Here is a 21,300-nt window from a genome sequence, read left to right as displayed (position 1 = left end):
AGTAAAAACTCTATATATGCTTGATTATTGTTTTGAATCTAATCTCTAACAAAAGTCTTTTAAAAAAAATGTATATTTATATATTTAAAGGCGGAGTGCGGAGTATATTTAAACATCCTTGCCGGGATGTTGTATGTGTGGGGCGGGTCTATCAAAAGAAGGTCCCGATTCTATTGGGGTAGGGGTGTGTTTGTTTAGGTGATTTCAAATGTCAACATTGGCTTTCAAACATTGTGCACTCCGCCTTTAACTCTTTCCCCGCCATTGACGAGATCTCTCGTAAATTAAGAGAAAACGCTTCCCCGCAAATGACGAGATTTTCCGTCTTTCCGCAATACCGCTATTATCCACCAGGTGGCGCCCTTCCACAACTTTTTAAACCCGGAAGTATTGCCCTATGGCAACCTGCTGCATGTCCGTGTCTGTTTTAAAGATCGCTCTGAATGGGATCTCTATGAAAAGTCCGTCACAAAAATGGAATTATCAAAATATGGTGTTTTTGCTGATTGCAAAAGAACCACTAAAGGTAGGATGAAACAGTTTTTTTTGTTTGAAAGCAGAGGGTCTGTTCTTTCATTTGGTATATTGTATGTTTATATTTTTAAAGAAGAACATTTTCTGGAAGGCATTAAACTTTGGTGAAAATCATGAAAAACGCTGGCGCTGGCTGGCAACTTTTTTTAAAAACGCTGGCGATGAAAGAGTTAAAGAAGACGATTTACTGGAAGGCATTAAACTTTTGTAAAAATCATTGAAAATGCTGGCTAGCAAAAAAAATAAACTGGCAGGGAAAAAGTTACTATTAGCAAGCTATTTTACGTGACAGCTGGCCCTTTTCGAGATACCAGTCAAATGTTGACACACTTCTAATCGATGTCAACTCCTTTTGGACATAAACTTTCCTAATGATAACAAATACATACAGCTGACAGATACGAAGGCGATATTCTTGGTAAAGAACAAGATCTCAAATGCAAAATGCATAATATCACCCTATAAACATCTCAACATTGGGTAAATTGCTGACATACAGCTGTCACTGGGGCAGTACCTTTTAAAAATATCCTAATACGTACCATTAGGTACAGATATGTATACATTTGGTACCAATATGTACCTATGAGATACTAATATGGTGCAAAGCTGTACTTTTTGAAAACCATGGTACATATTTTGACCATTTTTTTTTTTTCAGAAAGTGTATAAGGCGTCTAATTCGCCCTCCTCAAGTGAACGTCTGGCATGTTACATTAGTTCGCCGAGTGTTGCATAAATACATGAAGACTGGGGAGCAGTCTCAGGTCGCTATGGACAGTTGCGTCATCTCGCTTGTTTTCAAATGGCAATGGGATGATGCAATGAACCCAGCAGTGTGTCTGGTCAAGCTTGTACATAGCAAAGACCGTAAGACTCTGTCTCAGAGCTGATGAGAAGCAGATGCTTCTAAGTCGAATGAGTCCTGCATGGTTTTGAATAAAGCGACGAGTGTTGCAGTGAAGGCTCAACGATGTCACCAATGCATGATCACATCACAACAACAGGCGTTTTATATTAGCACCTACTTAATGTGAGCCAATCCTGAGCAACCCAGCCTATCCTGATGCTTGTCTATGTGCAGTTTGGCAGTTATTATAAAAGAGATAACCTTCATATAGCTTGTTAACCTGTATACTGATCGGTAAGTGAGTTAACTTGATGAAAACATAAAACTTAGATACAAGAAATGATCCTTTATAGTCTATGTATAAAGACATACGTTATTCTAGTGTGTACTTGTGTAACTGTGTATGTGTGTGTGTACCTCTGTGCATGACACGGCGAGAGTGCATGTGCTCCAGTGCACTACACAGCTGAACAAAGTACTTCCACACCGTCTTCTCTGGAATCAGCCGTCTTTGTTTCTTGAAATGCTGCAGGCAATAAACAAATAAATAAATAAATAAACGCGCTGTGATCGCGGCGAGACGTGCAGACTTTTCATTTTCGGAGATGCACGCGATGCCCGCTAACCCCGAAACGTCAACGTTTTCATTTAGAACTCGGGGCTCAACGTGGACCATATTTAGTACGCAGTCAAACCTGTCCGATCAGAGCATGACAAAACAGCAGATCGTGAAAAGGTAGCGGCCACCTTATAGTTATGCCCTGCTGCTATAATCTGATGCAGGCTCTACATTGCAAACCATCTTCAATAAACTTTTATTTCCATTTCGTTTGAAGCAACTGGAATGGAAACCATCTGACGTTTGTGAACATAGCCGAAGCCTCATGGGGAAACAAACATTTAGGGGCTTTCAAATGCACACATGCTTTAGAGGATTAAGTGTATACAAGCTTTGAGAAACGGTCGACTCGATGAAAGTAACAGAATGTAACTAGATATAGCCAGCAAGACTGTACCAACATAAAAAAAAAACTATTTTAAAATTACTAGGGAAACTAGGGAAGGGTCAACAACCGGCACTATTGAACTTTGAGTTTATTTGTGCATCTAAATTTAATATCTATCTATTTGACGGTTTATTCCTTACCCCTCAACTGGTCCGACATTTCATTAGTTAAAAAAAGTGGTTCCCTTCATCTCAGAGATATACAATTTTGTGACTTTTCCTTAATAATCTATCTATCTATACATACACCAAAAAATGGGCATAATTCGGTTGTTCCAAAGGTATGTAAAAAAAATATTAATATGGTCCTTGGGGACAATATGACCCAAATATGTCAATATGACCCCAAGGAAAACAAACACATACACACTTACATTCAGTCAAATTTCTGTGGCATTTTGTAAAAACCGACAAAAATGCATCAAAAATTACAAAAAAATTGGACTATTTAATATAATATTTATTTTTAATGTCCTTTCTAATGTTTCTTTATACAAAAATTCACAAAATGTATCACTAAAGTAGTGATGTGAGCAGTTGGCCATATTCAGTAAAATGAATGGCTTTCTATGGCCCTCTGCTGGTCAAAGCTATTTCTTTCTTAAACGATATTTATATTAAAAAAATACAGAAACAAATTAAATTAAGATAATCATTTAAGTGATTTTTTTCATAAAAAAATCTATATTCAGGGGTGAAAAAAATGACAAAGACACAAGCGTTCAAATAAATAAATAAATAAATAATATAACAGTTTATATATCAATTATAATTTGTATTTTATTTATTTTATTTATAAAAGTCTGCACGTCTCGCCGCGATCATAGCACATTTATTTATTTATTTTATACATTATTAAGTTTAGCATCTTAATTTTCAAATCAAATAAAATTTGAATTTTTTTTTTTTAATGTTAGCATTAGTTAAAGGGGACAGAGAATGAAAAACCATGTTTACCTTGTCTTTGTTGAATAATGGTAGTCTACCCGCATTCACAAACATACAAAAAGTGCTAAACATGCTAAACATCTCAGTCTCATAGTAATTCCTCTTTTAGAAATGTCAGCCAGAAAACGGCCCAATCTGAAAAACTGATGCTCATGACATCACAGGCATCTCACTGCCCCTCCACTTTAAAATAATTGGCTACATTTTTTGAGTGGCAGCAAAGTCAGCCAATCAGTAATGAGATTGCAAGTTAAGCCAGTAGGGGGAGCCAAATAGGTGCAAAACCACTTGTTTAAAATCCCCCACCCTAATAGAGCTATCTGAGAGAGGTTTTTAGGAAGCTTCTAAGGCATTACAGACCCAAACAAAACAATTTTTGTCTACATGTCACATCACAGAACAATAGTCCGTTCAATCATTCTATGTCACCTTTAATGCACCTCAAACTAACATCAATTACTGTAATGACATAAACAAGAATTAATAAATCCCTATATACAATATATTGTTCATTTTTTGTTCATAATGCATTTATACGGTTAATATACGGTTACACATGCGTTTTCTCTTTTAGCTTTATTTTCTCTTAAGATCTAAATGGTCGCGTTTATGGGGATACTTGCAAAAGCCGTGAAAGTGCGTCATATTTGTTGTTGAAATGTAACATACATTTCGAATTTGGTGCCTATTTGACCAAGAAAATGGGTGTTTGTTGTCTTATCCCCTCAACAAATATATTGGACTTCCTGCTTTCAATGATGCAAAACGATGATTTTTACATACTTGAAAGCAGGAAGTGCAACACTGAAATCTGTATTTCTCCTGTCTCAGCGGCAACTGAGGAAATTATGCTTGACCATTTTCAGAATATGACTGGGGTTCTAACTATACAAAGCTTTATGCAAATGGGTGAAGTGTCCCTTTAAATACGTGAACAAATTTTAAGCTTTTGTGACCACGCGCACAGCAACGTGATGTGGGCGCGTAACCGCCAATGAGAAAATACTAGAAGTTAAGCGTGTGCGCTCAATCTGCACAGACTGCTTAAACTTTGGCAACAAATAAGGTGACTATAAATTGTAAAACATGACCCGCCAAACTGGCTAGTGATTTGACAGTTACCACAATAGCTGGACATGATTTTCATAATTTCATTTACTGCGACCCCTCATTTTCAAAAACTCATCGGATCTAGACGAATCACAAGAATGACCTATTTTGGATCAAAAACGGCGAATTTCGCCGAAAGGTGACAAGTTTGCACCCCTGTATATTTCACATGCAAGCTAATGGCGTAGTTGAGGATTTTTGTGGTAAATGGGTACAAAAGAACTTAAAATCACACAGCTTTATTGCATAGATGAGAAGTTAATAAAAAAAAAAGATATATTATTTGTATTATTGAAAATGTATATTTTTCTTACAATTATGGGATCATATAGACTCCAACGGTAAACCCATTTGAGGGTTAAACGGTTTTGAAGTGTGTGTGATGTTGTATTTGACCCATTTTACATCAAAGTGCAACATTTGCTTTGATGTAACTTTTGGCGACAATTCTGGACCACACTTTCCACACGTTATACTTGAAATTTTACAACAGATCATTTTCACAAAAGTTTGCAAAGCTTTTAGCACCATGTCGTCCAGAGCAGTCGGTTCGTTCTGGATGGGGTCTGCGAGTGCATGACCTCGCTTCAAAGCGTGAATTAATATGACGTTACATTATTAATTAAGACAGAATAAAGCTTGCTTGGTCAAAATGACACTGTAATTATATGACCTTTTAACATGCTGTCTCAATAATTGAATCACCGGCAATGTGGTAAACCTGCTTATCAAAGGAGTTAAATGGGGTAGGGAATCTATTAGCAGAACAAAAAAAGAGATCTGCAGGTTATTTTAGGGCGACGTATTATTGCGTTGCACGATTGTTCACTTTGCCAATTTTGAGCCCTGGCTCCACCCGTACACCTCTTCATAGAAATGATCAGATTGGCGTCGAGCAGTCTTGAGCGCCAGAAACCTTGGACCACAGCCAAATAAAGTCGGTGGATCTATTCTTCCCCTGCCTTTCTATTTGCATATCAGAGGGCTGTTTGATGTCAATGAGGGAGAGAGGCAGCCCCTCTGTGCCTTTAAAAAGCAAACACGGCACATGCAATATTCTGTAAGTGCATGCAAATGAAGGGACCATTTGATTTCATTTGAATTCCGAGATGGACGCAGAGAATTGGGAAGGGGACTGAAAAGATGGGAAAAATCAAAAAGAATAAAAAATGTTGAATTTATGCATTCAGAGCTTCTGTTTTACATATGGCTCAATGTTTGATTGTATTCACTTAACAATGCTGGGGGGATTAGCACTAATATATACCTTTGGAGTGATATTGTTAAATAAAAAAATGATACTAATTAAAGTGCTACAGAGCAGCGATAGGGAAAAAGGGAGGGCGAGACGCGCAAATCTGGCGGTGCGGTAGAGCAAACAGAAGTAGCTGACGGTCAGGATATAAGTAAGCGTTATGATGCCTGTTAAAGGCGGTCTTGTCGAAGTTGTAGTCATACTAATCCTCACTGTTGCTCATTTACCGACGCAAACGCAAAGAAAAGCTTGGTCTGGGAGGTTTTGTTTGCGGTGAGAATTATTTATGCGGGGAGAGATTTGGTGAGGGGAATATTAACATGCAGACCATTAAATTTGAAGCATCAGGTTGTAAACGTGAGCTGTAGGGATGTCAGGACTGGAGAAAATGGAAAGGAATCAAAGCAACAGTATAAAGCTACACCATCCTACTTATTAATAGGATTCTCATAATAAAATCAAAGAAATGCGACAGTATATAAAAACTGGGCTGCCGTGAACTATACTGGTAATAAAAGCAAACTGCAAAATCAATTGAAGACTCAATGCAATCCGTGACAGGCAAAAAAAAAGTTTGTACATTTCCTTTGGTGTGTAAGTGTGCATTAGTACATGTTAACAATATGCAAATGGTACAAACCCCAAAGTAAACTATGACGCAAGGTAACATCTCCAACGTAAATCTCTTTTTTTTTGGACTACAACAAACCCACGGATTGTAGGCAACAGTTTACTTCCTGCGATTGGTGATGTAGTAAAGACCGACATTATCATAATTCATCCCACTTTGGACTCACAGCCTGTAATTTAACTCCTGTTAGCATTGCATTGAACGCGAATCTTTCAAACATGGTAAGGAGCGTCACATTTCCTGCTGACATCAGAGGTATTTAGGCCAATCACAATGTACAGATTAGCTGGCCAATCAGGGACACAACGCTTTTCAAATCTATGAGTTTTGTACAAAATCCGTGCATTTCAGGAAGAGAGTAAAATGTACGGTATGTGGAAAATAATGCGTTTTTTTTTTATTATAAACCACGCAAACATATTATATTATACCAAATACACAAAATAACATTGTTTTTAGCAATGAAATTTGTGCTTTTTAATGTAACAAAAAGGTTGTAAAAAGTAAACATTACATCAAAATTAATCTATTTGCTTTGTTAATGCTACATGCACACCGCCAGCGACCAACAACTGCGGACCAATGCGATCTTGTTCATTACAATAGAGGCTTGGCAACCTCGACAACACGAGCGACAGGGACTGTTAGCGACAAGTGTCCAGCTATGTGACAAAGGTGAAATCAGTTTTAGGACTTTCGGGAGCAACTACCAATGAGAGTGAAGCAGTGGAGTTCACTTCATCCGTCTTTCTTCATTTACTGATAGGACGTTACTGTGCATTCACAACAGCGTGGCGAGAGCATCAAACTGGCTGGAAGTTATTTTTTTTCAATGAGAGCCGGTGGCAAGCAGCGGCGTATCTTGGATGGTGTGAGCGTCGAGGAGAGTTGAAATCAGCTCAACTTTATGGTAATGAGCTATGACGCGGAAACAGTTGGCAGCAAACAATCAGATGGCAGAAACCTATAGAAGTATTCTGCCTTAAAGAGCATCCATTTCATTGCTAAAAAAAAGCGTTATTTTGTGTATTTGGTATAATACAATGTGTTTGCGTGGTTTATGGTTAAAAAACACATCATTTTCCACATACCGTACATTTTTGTGTACCTGAAACACACGGATTTGAAAAGCTCTGTGTCCCTGATTGGCCAGATAATCTGTACGTTGCGGTTGGGCTGAATACCTCACGTCAGCCGGAAATGTGACGCTCCTTACCATGTTTGAAAGATTCGGTTGCTAACAGGAGTTAACTTACAGGCTAAGGAGGAATTTTGATAATGTCGGTCTTTGCTACATCACCAATCGCAGAAAGTATTCGTTGTTGTCCAAAAAAAGAGATTTACGGTGGAGACGATAACTCGCGTCATTGTTTACTTTGGCATTTGTACCTTTTGCATATCGTTAACATGTACTAATACACACTTACACACCAAAGGAAATGTAAAAACGTGAATCGGATAATAGGTGCTCTTTAAAGAATTCCAGAGAATGCATTCAAGCATCAAAGTGTCCATTACTCTTTTTCTATAGCGTCGTTGGCCAGGGCAGCCAGGGCAGCCAGGGCATTTTTTTAAACTCTGGTCAACGTTGGTGTAAGCGTACAGTTACTAATTTGTGACAACTAGAATTAGGAATGCCTCCTAATGACCTCACTGAAAGGGACGGGCGTCGCTGGTGGTGTGCAGGTAGAGTAACACATGTTCCTGGTCTTCTTTTGGATGATTTATTGGTGTTTGCTATTTCAATGAAATAACTTATGTTTTTATGTTTGATCTTTGGTCCAGAAAATTGCTAGTGTTGCCAGATCTTGCACGAAAAAAAACAGCGAACAAGAAAAATCTAATAATAAACCGAAATAAATCCAAATGCTTTACCTCAAAGACCAAAATATTGGGACTGACATCTTCACACTTTTATAACACCAAAAACTTGATCGCTTCATGAGCCAAAAGCCAGAAACGGTTAAGCGCCAAAACGGTATGCAAGTACAAAAAAGACGAGGACCTGGCAACACTACAAGACCACGCGCCTCACAAAAGCGTACAATACACAATGGCAAGACGAAGGTTTATTGCAAAACATAATGCTGTTAAATTATTTTGGTCAAAGCTGTGAGTGATAAGCAGGCGGAGCGGCAGAATGTTATCTCTGTGTCAATCATCACATTTTTGGGAGTCTTGTTCTGTACGAACATTTAGGGGATTCACTCCCGCATTTAAATGCGGTTGTCACCCCCATAAGTTTGCAGTGTGTATGAGGCCTTTAAGGTGACATCACCATGCACTGATCCCTCCTTTCCAACCATATCATATTAAGACAACTTTTCATAATCATGTGAATTCATGCATAAAATCAAGTCCCAACAAAAATGTTATTCTTATTTAATATTTGATTTTACTTAGAAAAAAGCAACACTTTGCTCATTGAGTGATGACCATATGCATTAATCAAAAGTCATTCAAAGACATAAATCTGCATTCACGTATCCATCCAACAGCCTGGATGTAGAAAATACCATGTAAGAGAAAAGAGAAAAGGAAAAATTGCTGACAAATCGGCACATGTCCCATACCTTTATCATTTGTGAGAGGTCCCCGGCGTCTGCGAGTTCCAGTACTATATTTAGCTCGTTTTCTTCGATGAATGACGCGTGGTATTTAATTACATTGGGGTGGTTCAATTGCTGTGGAAGAGAGGAAAAGGCAAGAGAGAGAGAGGCAGAGTATCAGTGACTGTTTAAATATTAACAAGACTCTGTGGGTCAGGAGAGCTTGCAAACAGGAAGGTGGTGGAAACCAAAGCAGATGCTTGTATGAAGGTAAACATGACATTATCATCTACTGTCCAAGCTACCCTGCTGTCTTAAAGACCAAAGGGAACCTTTAGAAATAACAAAGGAATGGATTGCAATGTAAACAATTATTCTTGTACGGTACTATTATTTGAGAGCACTGTTTTACCACTAACTACAAGTCACAATTATGAAATTTGGCTGATGGTTAATTGTCTAATAAATTGTGACAATTATGATGATTAATTGGCTGTTTTATTGCTTTGACATTTAATTCTCATACATTTTTTTGCTTGTTTATGAAATCATTTTGTGATTATTTAAATTAAATCTTTTGCAAGGTTTACCTGGCAGTAAATATTAATACGCACACTGCAAAAAATTATTTAAGAAAAAATTATTTAGTATTTTTGCCTTGTTTTCAGTAAAAAGATCTAAAAATTCTTAAATTAAGATGCTTTGTCTTGATGGGCAAAACGACCCAAGAAAATAAGTCTAGTTTTTAGACCCAAAATATCAAATTTCAGTGATTTTGTGCATAAAACAAGCAAAAAAATCTGCCATTGGGGTAAGCAAAAAATCTTGAACATTTTTCTTAAACACTTAATTCAAGAAAAATGTATTATTTTCTTGGGTCGTTTTGCTCATCAAGAAAAAGCATCTTAATTTAAGAATTTTTAGATATTTTTACTGAAAACAAGATTAAAATACTAAGATTTTTTTTCTTGAAAATCATTTTTTGCAGTGCATAACACATATTTAAACGTAATCTGATACACTGCAAAAAATGACTTTCTTACTTAGTATTTTTGTCTTGTTTTCAGTAAAAATATCAAAAAATTCTTAAAGTAAGATGCTTTTTCTTGATGAGCAAAATGACCTAGAAAAATAAGTCTAGTTTTTAGACAAAAAATATCAAATTTAAGTAAATAAGTGTTTAAAACAAGCAAAAAAACTGCCAATGGAATAAGAAAAATGTTTTTGAAATAAGTTTACTTTTTCATTAACACTTAATTCAAGAAAAATATTTTTTGCTTGTGTTAAGCACAAATTTGTTTACATTTTATATTTTTTGTCTAAAAACTAGACTTATTTTCCTATGTCATTTTGCTCATCAAGAAAATACATCTTGATTTAAGAGTTTTTAGAAATTTTTACTGAAAACAAAACAAAAAATACACTGCAAAAAAATGATTTAAGAAAAAAATCTTAGTATTTTTGTCTTGTTTAAATTAAGATGCTTTTTCTTGATAAGCAAAACAACCCAAGGAAATAAGTCTAGTTTTTAGACCAAAAATTTCAAATTTAAGTGATTTTGTGCATAAAACAAGCAAAACAAATCTGCCAATGGGGTAAGCACATTTTTATTACATTTTTCTTGAATTTAGTGTTTAAGAAAAATTGTTAAGATTTTTTGCTTACCCCAAACTAGACTTTTCTTGGGTCGTTTTGCTCATCAAGAAAAAGCATATTAATTTAAGAATTTTTTGATATTTTTACTGAAAACAAGACAAAAATCCTAAGAAATTTTTTTCATAATTTTTTGCAGTGTAAGAAAGTCATTTTTTGCAGTGTACGGCCTCGTTTATACATGTGCTGCAGCTCCCCCTTGTGTTTTTTAGAGAGATGTGCAATCATTGCGGTGATCTGAAATCATCGCGGTCAAGTCAAACATTCGCGAAAAGACGATTATTTAACTCTTTCACCGCCAGCATTTTTCATGATTTTCACAAAAGTTTAATGTCTTCCAGAAAATGCTCCTTTTTAAATATATAAACATACATGAAATAAAAGAACAGACCCTCTGCTTTCAAATAAAAAAAATCCGTTTCATCCTACCTTAATGTGTTCTGTTTTTATCACCTCTCAAATATGTGTAGGTTTCATCAAAAACACCAAATTTTGAGCAAAAAGCTGAGATAATTCAATTTTTGTGAAGGACTTTTGATAGAGATCAGATGCAGAGCGATCTTTAAAACATACACGGACATACAGCTGTTTTCCCTAGGGCAATACTTCCGTTTTTTATAAGTTGCGGAAGAGCGGTATTGCAGATTGACGAGATATCTCGTCAATGGCGGGGAAAGAGTTAATAGGGAATAGCTCTAAATGCTTGCTATGCTTCTCAATGAATTACGGCAAAATGCCGCTACATCCAAAAGCCAGGGGGCGCTCTTGTGCAGAGACTCAAAATGCGCTGTAGACGAAGAACAATACACACGCAGCTATGATGACACGCAGCTCCAGGAAATGTCTTAAGGATATATTTATATTGCTGTTCTTCAAACCTTTTCATGATAATAAAGAATATGTTTAATAATTATGTTTGACGAGTGTTGCTTTTTCAAATGCATGTTATAAACGACTCAAACTAACAGTGTTTTAAGATCGATAAGGACTTACTGACCAAAAGCCGTAGTACATGAAATAGCTGTGAATAAGATCGGCTGTCCGATTCAGAATAGTGATCGGCCACGTATTTAAGGTGGAGCATCCCTATTATTTAATCATTGTGAAAGCCCTAGCTATGGTGTTTGTTCGGTGGATACTTGGGCATTCTGTATATTTGCTTACTGTTAGGTGAAAGGTCCCAAGCCTTCAGCTTTTTGTCATTTTTTTCCTGTTGGTTGGTCAACGTGTGCGAGTTCGTAACAGCACAGGCGAGTGTTGGGGGATGTAAAATAAAAGAAAACAAGTGTATCAATGAGAAGCGAGACAGGCGAGGGACCTCGCGTACGGGAGGGTGTCGGGCACCGCGATGAGCTGTGACACAGCAGAGGGAGGTTATTAAAGAAATGTTCATAGCCCGCGCTGATACAGGGGAGAACGGGAGCGTCTCTGTCGCCATCCTGTGACTTCCGTTAGATGTATTTTTGGATCACACAGCTGCAGCCGGCTGTGTCAGACCCACTCTTCTTTTCTCTCAAACCCCTGAGCTGCCACATCCAATGGTGATATGAAACGCGACACCATCACAACATTTACTTTAATCACGTTACATGCTGTTATATTAGCCTCCTTTCTGTTGGGAATGATATTAAGTCAACCCTCTGTTTATGACAAGGTAGATTACAGTGACAATTATATTATGCTAACTCAAAACATTCAAGATTGCTCGTGGGTTCGGCGAGCAATTTCGTAATCCTGTTCGTGTCTAGAGCTGTTAATATATTAAAGGGTTGCTTTTTAATTCCGTTACAAAAAAATCAACTAATGGGATACATAATGGTTACAAGAAGAAACAGGATAGAAGCGTTTTCTGTAGACGGCGAAACATTTCCGCATAACAGCATCATTTTGTTTACAGTGGGAAATGGGGGGTGTCTTAAACTGACAGAAAAACAAATAGGCAGATGCACGGATGAAAGGGGGGCTACTGCCAGTCTCCCTCATTATTTTGATTTGCGATTCTTTCGTATTTTTCTCCAGCTTTGTCCACTGAGGTAGAAGGCATGATTCTCTGTTCCATGCAAATGGCTTATTAGCGGCTTGAGGTGAGCTGGTTATATGATTTCATTTGCTGCGGACTAAAAATTATTTTGTAAGGTAGATGAAACGTATGGTAGAAAGAAGATGTTTCGGTGTTTTAGCACCCTCTGACCTCAGCGCAGAGGAGCGTTCGCCTGGCAAAGTGTCGTTAAGGAGCGTGACAGCGCCCCTGACGCCCGCAACATGACCTTTTCACCCGGCACCTCCGCATCCTCCTCCCTTCCTCCCATGGGAATGACGATATCTCAGGAGGCCCAAATTTTCAACGAGCTACACTTCACCCCGTTCACGCATGCAGGGTTTGTATCGCTGGAGGTCACCGGGTCGCTGCGCTGTTAGCAGGCATTTCTACCTCTGGGTGACCTTATATAATCAGTGAACTACAATTTGAAAGGAATAAGACTTTTATATTTTATTTTGACAATTTCTTCCTAATAAAAAAACAAAATTAATTTAAAATTGATTACAGTAGCATAAACATTACAATCTCGAAGGCAGGTCACGTGACCACGTTTTTATTGATATAGTAATAATAAGTGACTTTCGTTAACTCCCGCCGATCGTCTCATATGAAAGGCCGTTAAGTTTATTTATTATATACAAAGCAGCAACTAAAACTAGTTCTTCAAAGCAGACGTCTACAAGCGAGTAGGCTCGGCAATGGACAGCAATTGGGGTGAAGCAATTAACATGATAACGGAGCGAGAATTGTGTGTGCGCGTGTTAAGGGGAGGTTTATCCAACAACCGATACTAAAACAAAACAGAGACACCTCAGATCAGCTAGACGTCAGCTCTTATTGGAGCTGTCATTAACTTGTTAGTTAGTGCGTGCTACAGCGAGCCGCGGTCTGTTTAGGGTGGTTTGATGAACGCAAGCGGTGCATTTAAAAAACAACAAAAACGAAAAATGATGCGGGAACATCAAAAGATCCATGGGGGAATAAATCCCCCATTTGCTAAGTATTACTGGCGAGATAAAAAATATATTTTGTGGCATTGAAAACAGAGTCAATCTTGGCCTAAAGGAATGACAGAAAGAGGACCGTGTTCAGAAACGGAGAGGAAGAGGAGAAGGAGGGAGAGAGAAAGAGCTGTAGGTCTGATTTAGATCAATTGTTTTCTCTCTCTCTCTCTCTTTCTCTGGTATCAGGTCTCGGCATAGGCACCTTTACAGAGCCTAATAGCGGCACATGGTGTCGGTCTCTCGTTTCTCTGGTTTCTTACCTTCAGGAGATCTATTTCTTTGATGCAATCTTGCCGAGCTTTGGCATCCATCAAGTCGAATATCTATCAAAAGATCAAAAGGGAGAAGGAAAAAGGAAAGAGAAAGGGAGTTATGCCATACAGAAGGAAAAACAAGTAAAAAACAGTAGTGGCAGAAGCTGGTGGGGCAAGAAGGAGGGGAGGTGCTGTTAGGCGCAGAAAACCTCTGGACCCCCAGACTTTTTGCCTCACCGCATCCACCCGCCTGCTGCTTCAAATGTCTCTGTTTTCGCACATTCAGCTGTACTCACAGGTGAGAACAGCTCTTGGTAAGACTTGGGTGTATTTTATGCAATCATTATTACATGATAAATAAATCCATAACATTAGGTTTTTTGTGCAGTGTCTTTGCTACACATTACATATACTTATTATAGTACTAACAGTAAATTATGCATAATTATATGCAACTAATCCAAAACCTAACCCTAGCTCTATAGTGAGTAAATGTTTTTTAATAAATTTACTTAAAATGTATAATTACACTGTAACAAGCACACCTTAAAATAAAGTTAAACCTGTTTTTAAAATGAACTCTTTCCCCACCAGCATTTTTTTTTTTTTTCAAAAAGTTGCCAGAATTTTTCATGATTTTCACAAATTTCAAAAATTTTATGTCTTTCAGAATTTTTTTTTTATATATAAACATACAATATATCAAATAAAAGAACAGACCCTCTGCTTAAAAAAAAAACGTTCATCCTACCTGGTTCTCTTTTCATCACCATTCAAATATGGGTAGGTTTCTTCAAAAACACGAAATATTGGTAAAAAAGCTTAGATAATAAAATTTTTGTGAAAGACTTTTGATAGAGATCAGATGAAGAGTGATCCTCAAAAAAATACACGGACATACAGCTGTTTTCCCTAGGGCGATCCTTTTGGGTTTTATAAGTTGCGGAAGATTCTAAGTGCGCGGTATTGCAGATTGACGGAAATTCCCATCATTGGCAGGGAAGCGTTTTTTCTTAATTGACGAGTAAACTCATCATTGGCGGGGGAAAGGGTTAAAATATTTCAATCATTTATATCAATATAAATATTAAAATAATTTATAGCCATGTACTATTTGAAATAATGTGCTAAAACATTTCGTGAAATGAACATTTGTGCAATTTTTGACCAAAACTACACATGGTATGTCAATAATTTTTTGTTGAATAAAACACAGCTGACTGTACGTAGTTTATTCCATCTACTGTAAGAACGCACAATCAATAAATTATATGCATTTTAACAAAACACTGCCCAACATCAAACAGAATTGAAGAAACGTTTTTAGCACCTGAGGCACAAAGTCTTAAAGGAAAACACCACCATTTTTTCAATATTTTACTATGTTCTTACCTCAACGTAGCTGACTTAATACACACCTATCTTTTTTCAATGAGTGTACTTAATCTTTGTACAGCGCATTGTGGATGTGTTAGCATTTAGCCTAGCCCCATTCATTCCTTAGGATCCAAACAGGGATGAATTTAGAAGCCACCAAACACTTTCTTTTTTTCCCCATTTAAAGACTGTGACATGAGTAGTTACACGAGTAAGTATGGTGGCACAAAATAAAACGTGGCGATTTTTTAAGCAATAAAAATTAGAACTATATTGTATGGCGGAAGAGCACTTAGTTTGCAGCACTTCGACCTCGGCACGCAATAACATCATCACTCCTGACTACTCCCCCTCTCGCTCAAAATTCTGTCAATATTATTGCGCCCTGATGTCGAAGTGCTGCAAACCAAGTGCTCTTCCACAATACAATATAGTTCTAATTTTTATCCGCTTAAAAAAAAAATCACATTTTATTTTGTGCCACCATACTTACTTGTGTAACTACTCATGTTACAGTCTTTAAATAGGGAAAACATGGAAGTGTTTGGTGGCTTCTAAATTCATCCCTGTTTGGATCCTAAGGAATGAATGGGGCTAGGCTAAATGCTAATACATTCACGACATGCTTTCCAAAGATTAAGTGCACGCATCAAAAAAAGATAGGTATGTATTAATTCATCTAAGTTGAGGTAAGAACATAGTAAAATATTGAAAAACAGTGGTGTTTTCCTTTAAATCTAATAAAATAGTAGTGATAAATATTCATAACGGAAATATTTGATCAATTCTTGCTATCAGAAATAAACATTTAAATCAAAAAACACTGCATTTATGCTCAATTCACAACCATAAAATGTGGTGACATTGTAGACAATTTCTACCCTGAAAGCTATAAACAATGTGTACAGCATCATGGAGGGATTTAACTTTTGATCTTTCCACTACTGTAATAAAAATACAATCTGAGTTGAAATGTGCTTGAAATACCAGATTCGGTCCATTTTGCAGCAAATTGTACATTTTCTAGACAATACTACAGATCACAACAAGTAGTGGTATTTAAATTCAACGCGCACCATTAAGGGATGTGACTGGCATGTAAAACAAACTGCATTATGGGAAATATTCACGGAGTTAAATGTGTTACAACCTGTCATTTTTTTTAATGTCACATACAAAAATACCAACTGGTCCTCGGCTCCTCATTAGTGTGGATAAAGCCAGTGGTTGTGAGGGAGCAGACCACTGTGTTGAAGATGGTGCGTTGCATCTTAGAAAAGCAGCAGCTATGGTAACCAGGCACCATTCTTTTAATCTAGAGCTTGCCAATTATTTCTTTCGGCACTTCTGCTTTGCACATCCGGAGGAAGCACTGGAGCTTTTTTCTGATAGCTGTGTTTATGGATGTGTGCGTGTGGTGAGACAAGCAACAGATTCAATCTTAATTATCACACTTGCAGAGCCAATCAGATGCTTGCTTCTGTTAAAGCTAAAGACATGCAAACAATCTGACGGCTGCATTATGCACAAAATCCCAACAAACATTTGCTGCGTTTCCATAACCCTTCAAATTGAAAACACGTCAATTTTGAATAAACTTCCATATATCGCAAAAAAACTTTTTTTACACTAAGGTGAGGTATTTTTTAAGGCAATTCCAAAAAAGAATGCATCTCAATGGCAATGTAAACTGCATTTTCTTTCTCATATTTACAGGTCACTTGGCTTGTATACATGATAATTCTTTTAATCAATCATGGTACGGTGATAAAATACCGCAAGAGCGATTCAGGAGTCTACTGCTCTGTGCGCTTTCGAGTCGCTATTGTGGTATTTTGATGTCATCAACATGTCGGTCTGTGCGATACCGTATTAAGTCGAATACACCCATCACCATGATTTTGGGATAGACTTATTCATATTTAATTAAATTCAAGTTGCAAACATTGGTTTATGGAAACTGCATAATTTTAAAACAGTTTTTAATCGACATTTAGAAAATGCGCAAATCTTTTATGGAAACGCAGCTATTTGTGTTTTTAAACTTTCTTAGTTGGTCAACTCAATTTTGGGTCCCACGTTATATTAGGTGTTTTTAACTAAAGTTTACTTACATAAGAAAAATTATGGAATAAACTAAAGAGACTTTATAGAATAGAATAGACGCCAACTATAACGTTAAAGATACAATGAATGATATCGTTGGGATCACTTTCTGGGCGATTTTTTTCCACCTGATAACTAAAAATCCATTGACAGCCAATCAAATCTATTTGAACTTGAAATGACAGTGGAGAATTTCATTGCTGAGGTCTATAACATCAAATTACCTTAAGTATCCAGCGCTGATGCAGTTACTGTAATTCACTACATAATCCTTTTTTCCTACCACATTGACTACGCCAAAAGTTAAGATATCAGATTACAAAAAGTACTACAGTGGTGCAATTATTTGTATTTTCATTTGAATATTTGTATTAATTATTTATTAATTGTAAATCTAATTAATTTTAGCATTTACTAATACATTTTTTAAATAAAATTTTAAACTGTTAGCATTAGTTAATGCACCTCAAATTAACATCAATTTCTGTAATGACATAAACAAGAATTAATAAATGCTTATATACAATATATTGTTTATTTTTTGTTAGTAAATAATGCATTTACTAATGAGAACAAATACAACTTTTTTTTTAAAGGGGAAGTTCGGCCAAAAATGATATTAAAGACACACTATGCAGTTATTTTACCTTAATATAACAGCTTCAAAGTCATTTCGATGGTAAACGAAGTCATAGTATGGCGAATCATCCCCCTGTTGAAGCTCGGGAAGGACGCCGCTACCAAAACCAGCAATGCAAGCTTGAGAGAACCGCCCCTGACAAATCTCGCGAGAATTACGACTTGCTTTACGGCAACGACGTCACACACGTTAGGCTTGTTCAACTTCGTGCAGCGCTGCAAGAACCGGCAGTCGGATGACGTAAAAGTACCGCGAGAATGATCCGAGACGGCACTTTGACGTCATCCGGCTGTTGGTTCCTGCAGCGCTGCACGAAGTCAAACAAGCCTGTAACAACAAGCCTGTAACAACAACTGCACGCGCGCATTTGAGACGTGATGCTCGATGAGGGAAACAGCTAAGAAAATCCGTTCGGAAGAGAGTAGAAAGCGAAAAAGAGAATCTGACCGAGTTAGGAACCGGACAAGAGTCCCACGCGGTCAGGTTTTTACTCGTTGGCGTGAGCTAATAGACAGCCCTGGATGCAAAAGGGATGCTGATCTGGCGATCTTGTTGATGGACAAGTAAGTAAATCTTTTATTTGTAAATTTGTTTGCGGTCTATGTTGTATGTGGTTGCGCTTGCTTGTAGTGTGTATTTTTTTACTAAGCTGTTCATTCATCCAGTGTTGATAATTAGACCAGTAAAATAACTTCAACAAGGGTCTAGCTAGCTTACGATCATAAGAGCATTTAGCAGACTTGCTAACAAACACTCGTTTCTCTTACATGTTTTTTTTGGCCATCTAAACTCAAGTGTTGTGTTGTGATGTGTACGTAGTCATTTGTCTAATTTCGATTGCTTATGGCCAACGAATAACGGCCAATGTTATGAAATAATGCAACGTATACAATTAACTTTGTCAATACATTTTGTAATGTTTACATTACAATTAAAAAACAAATGAAATTATACAGTAGACATAACGTTAGACTATAGACTGTTTACTTGTGATTAAGCTGCAATCTTGTAAAAACGTAATAAGCCAGCAAACGCGGTAGGCTACTTTTATTATTATATGCCTACTCTACACTTGGCATAAACTTCATATTATCCTATTACCATCATCTGTAGTTTAGTAGACATGCAGTAGCCTAATATTTGTATGAAACTGTGAAACATTCCCTGGTCATTATCTTCGAAGTCCATCTCACGCCCAACACTATCCTAACAGGTACGTACAGAGTGGGCGTGCGAAATTACGACAGTTGCAAGTTTTCCCCAGTGACTCTAGGGGTCGCTGTTTGACAAAAACATCAAACTGCATGGAATGCCTTTAAACCCATGATTTACTCAACCCCAAGCTGTCCGAGTTGCATATGTCCATCGTTTTTCAGACAAACATTTTCGGATATTTTAGATCTTTCAGTTGATTAAATGTAATGTTACGGGGTCCACCCATAGTCCACGACCTTCAAGTCCAAAAAAAGTGCGTCCATCCTTCACAAATTAAATCCAAACGGCTCCAGGATGATAAACAAAGGTCTTCTGAGAATAATCCGTGCGGTGTTGTTGTAGAAATTTCCATATTTAAAACTTTATTAACATAAATAACTACCTTCCGGAGGCGCCGCCATCTTAGACTCCTCTGTATTCAGGAGAGAGTATTAGCAAAGTGTATGCACTTTTCTTAGTGACGTATGACAAATTCGGAGGGCGGGGGCACGGAGCAGCGGCAGAGTAGCCTCCGTAGGCTGCGTAAGCTCTCATCCTGAATGCGGACGCGACTAAGATGGCGGCGCTACCGGAAGGTAGTTAATTACCTTAATAAAACTTTAAATATGGATATTTCTACAACAACACCGTGCGGATTACCCTCAGAAGACCTTTGTTTATCATCCTGGAGCCGTTTGGATTTAATTTGTGAAGGATGGACGCACTTTTTTTGGACTTGAAGGTCGTGGACCCCGTAACATTACATTTAATCAACAGAAAGATCTAAAACATTTTCTAAAATATCCGAAAATGTGTTTGTCTGAAACGATGGACATATGCAACTCGGACAGCTTGGGGGTGAGTAAATCATGGGTTTAATATCATTTTTGGCACATAAACAGTACACACACTGTACACATAAACAAATAATTATTGCACGCTCCTCTTTCGGGCAATTCACATTTCACGTCTTTTGTGCGCTTAAGTTCGTTATTTCAAATGTAGGTGCATGGAATGCGCGCTCATAATGGAAGAGACGCATCGCGAAGCGCACACGGTGCGACACGCTCGTTTTCCCAGGCTGATTTAACATCGATTTGACATTGTTACCACAATAGCTGGACATGATTTTTATAATGTCATTCACTGCGACCCTGACGCAGACCCCCCTCACCCCTCATTTTCAAAAACTCATCGGATCTAGACGAATCAGAAGAATTACCTATTATGGATTAAAAACTGCTAATTTTGCCAAAAGGTGACAAGTTTACACCCCTGCTACTAGATTCACACTTTAAAGTTACGTGAAACACAGCGTGTTGAGGAAACCTGCTGGTTATCCGCTGTCTAAATGCGACAAGAACAGCATATTTACATGTTTAGTGACAAGTTAACAATTGCAAAAGTTTTAATTACAAGAAATATGCAATATTAGTTAATGCCATGAAAGGCAAGTGATTTGCGCAAATTAGCATAAAGTTATCGTTAACGTCCGGTGATGTGGACGCCAAAAAGTTGTTGTTATAGTTAACGTTATCGTTATAATGTCAATGTCCCTTAAGTTTGATAATCTTATTTTGAGATAAGGAGCATCAAAGTTTGCTTTCTTTCACGGATTTCAAATCTAGATTGATTTCAAAAGATATCAAGTTTACATTTTTACAGAATGTTCTTTACATTATGTAGGATGGCATTATATAGAAAACCGTAAAGTAAAAATAACTTTAGCTGGGTTTTCACTGGCAGGGTCGCATATTTACTCTAAATTACAATGCAATTCGAAATCTGATTAATTTCTGTGAATCTTTATAAAAATGAAATGTTAAAGAAATGATTTCTTACCTGTACTTTCTTCAGAGCTACTGGAGTATGATCTTGTATATATGTGGCACGATAAACCTCGCTGAACTGTCCTCTTCCAATCTTCTTTCCAATGGCAAAATTGGCTAAATTATTATAGCCCATATCCTGTTGGATTTTCTGGAAAAAAAAGAAATGCACATCAGACGCATTCGTTTCAAGCTTTTTGATTTGTCTTAAATTTAAAGTGTCTCCACAGATCGGCCATTGTGTTTGTTTTTGTTGATGTGCCAACAGAAGGAACCAAGCTCTCGGGGGCATTCGCGATAGGTGGCATTAGGGCGATAT

At 37.2% G+C, this 21,300-nt stretch overlaps 1 protein-coding gene across 1 annotated transcript in view; it reads right to left on the bottom strand.

Moving 5' to 3' along the window:
- nek7 (NIMA-related kinase 7) overlaps window positions 1–21,300 on the bottom strand; it is an 89,299-nt gene that overhangs the window by 27,542 nt on the left and 40,457 nt on the right. Inside the window, exons 3-6 of the mRNA XM_065259522.2 lie at window positions 20,995–21,132; window positions 13,842–13,904; window positions 8,908–9,018; window positions 1,802–1,910 (exon numbers count right to left, since the gene is read on the bottom strand). Of these exons, the coding sequence (XP_065115594.1) occupies window positions 1,802–1,910; window positions 8,908–9,018; window positions 13,842–13,904; window positions 20,995–21,132 (421 nt within the window). The remainder of the gene's footprint in view (window positions 1–1,801; window positions 1,911–8,907; window positions 9,019–13,841; window positions 13,905–20,994; window positions 21,133–21,300) is intronic.

This window comes from Paramisgurnus dabryanus, chromosome 24, assembly GCF_030506205.2.
Source record: "Paramisgurnus dabryanus chromosome 24, PD_genome_1.1, whole genome shotgun sequence".
Lineage (NCBI taxonomy): Eukaryota > Metazoa > Chordata > Actinopteri > Cypriniformes > Cobitidae > Paramisgurnus > Paramisgurnus dabryanus.
Note: the sequence above shows the minus strand (reverse complement) of the source record. Positions and strands in the feature narration are given on the sequence as shown.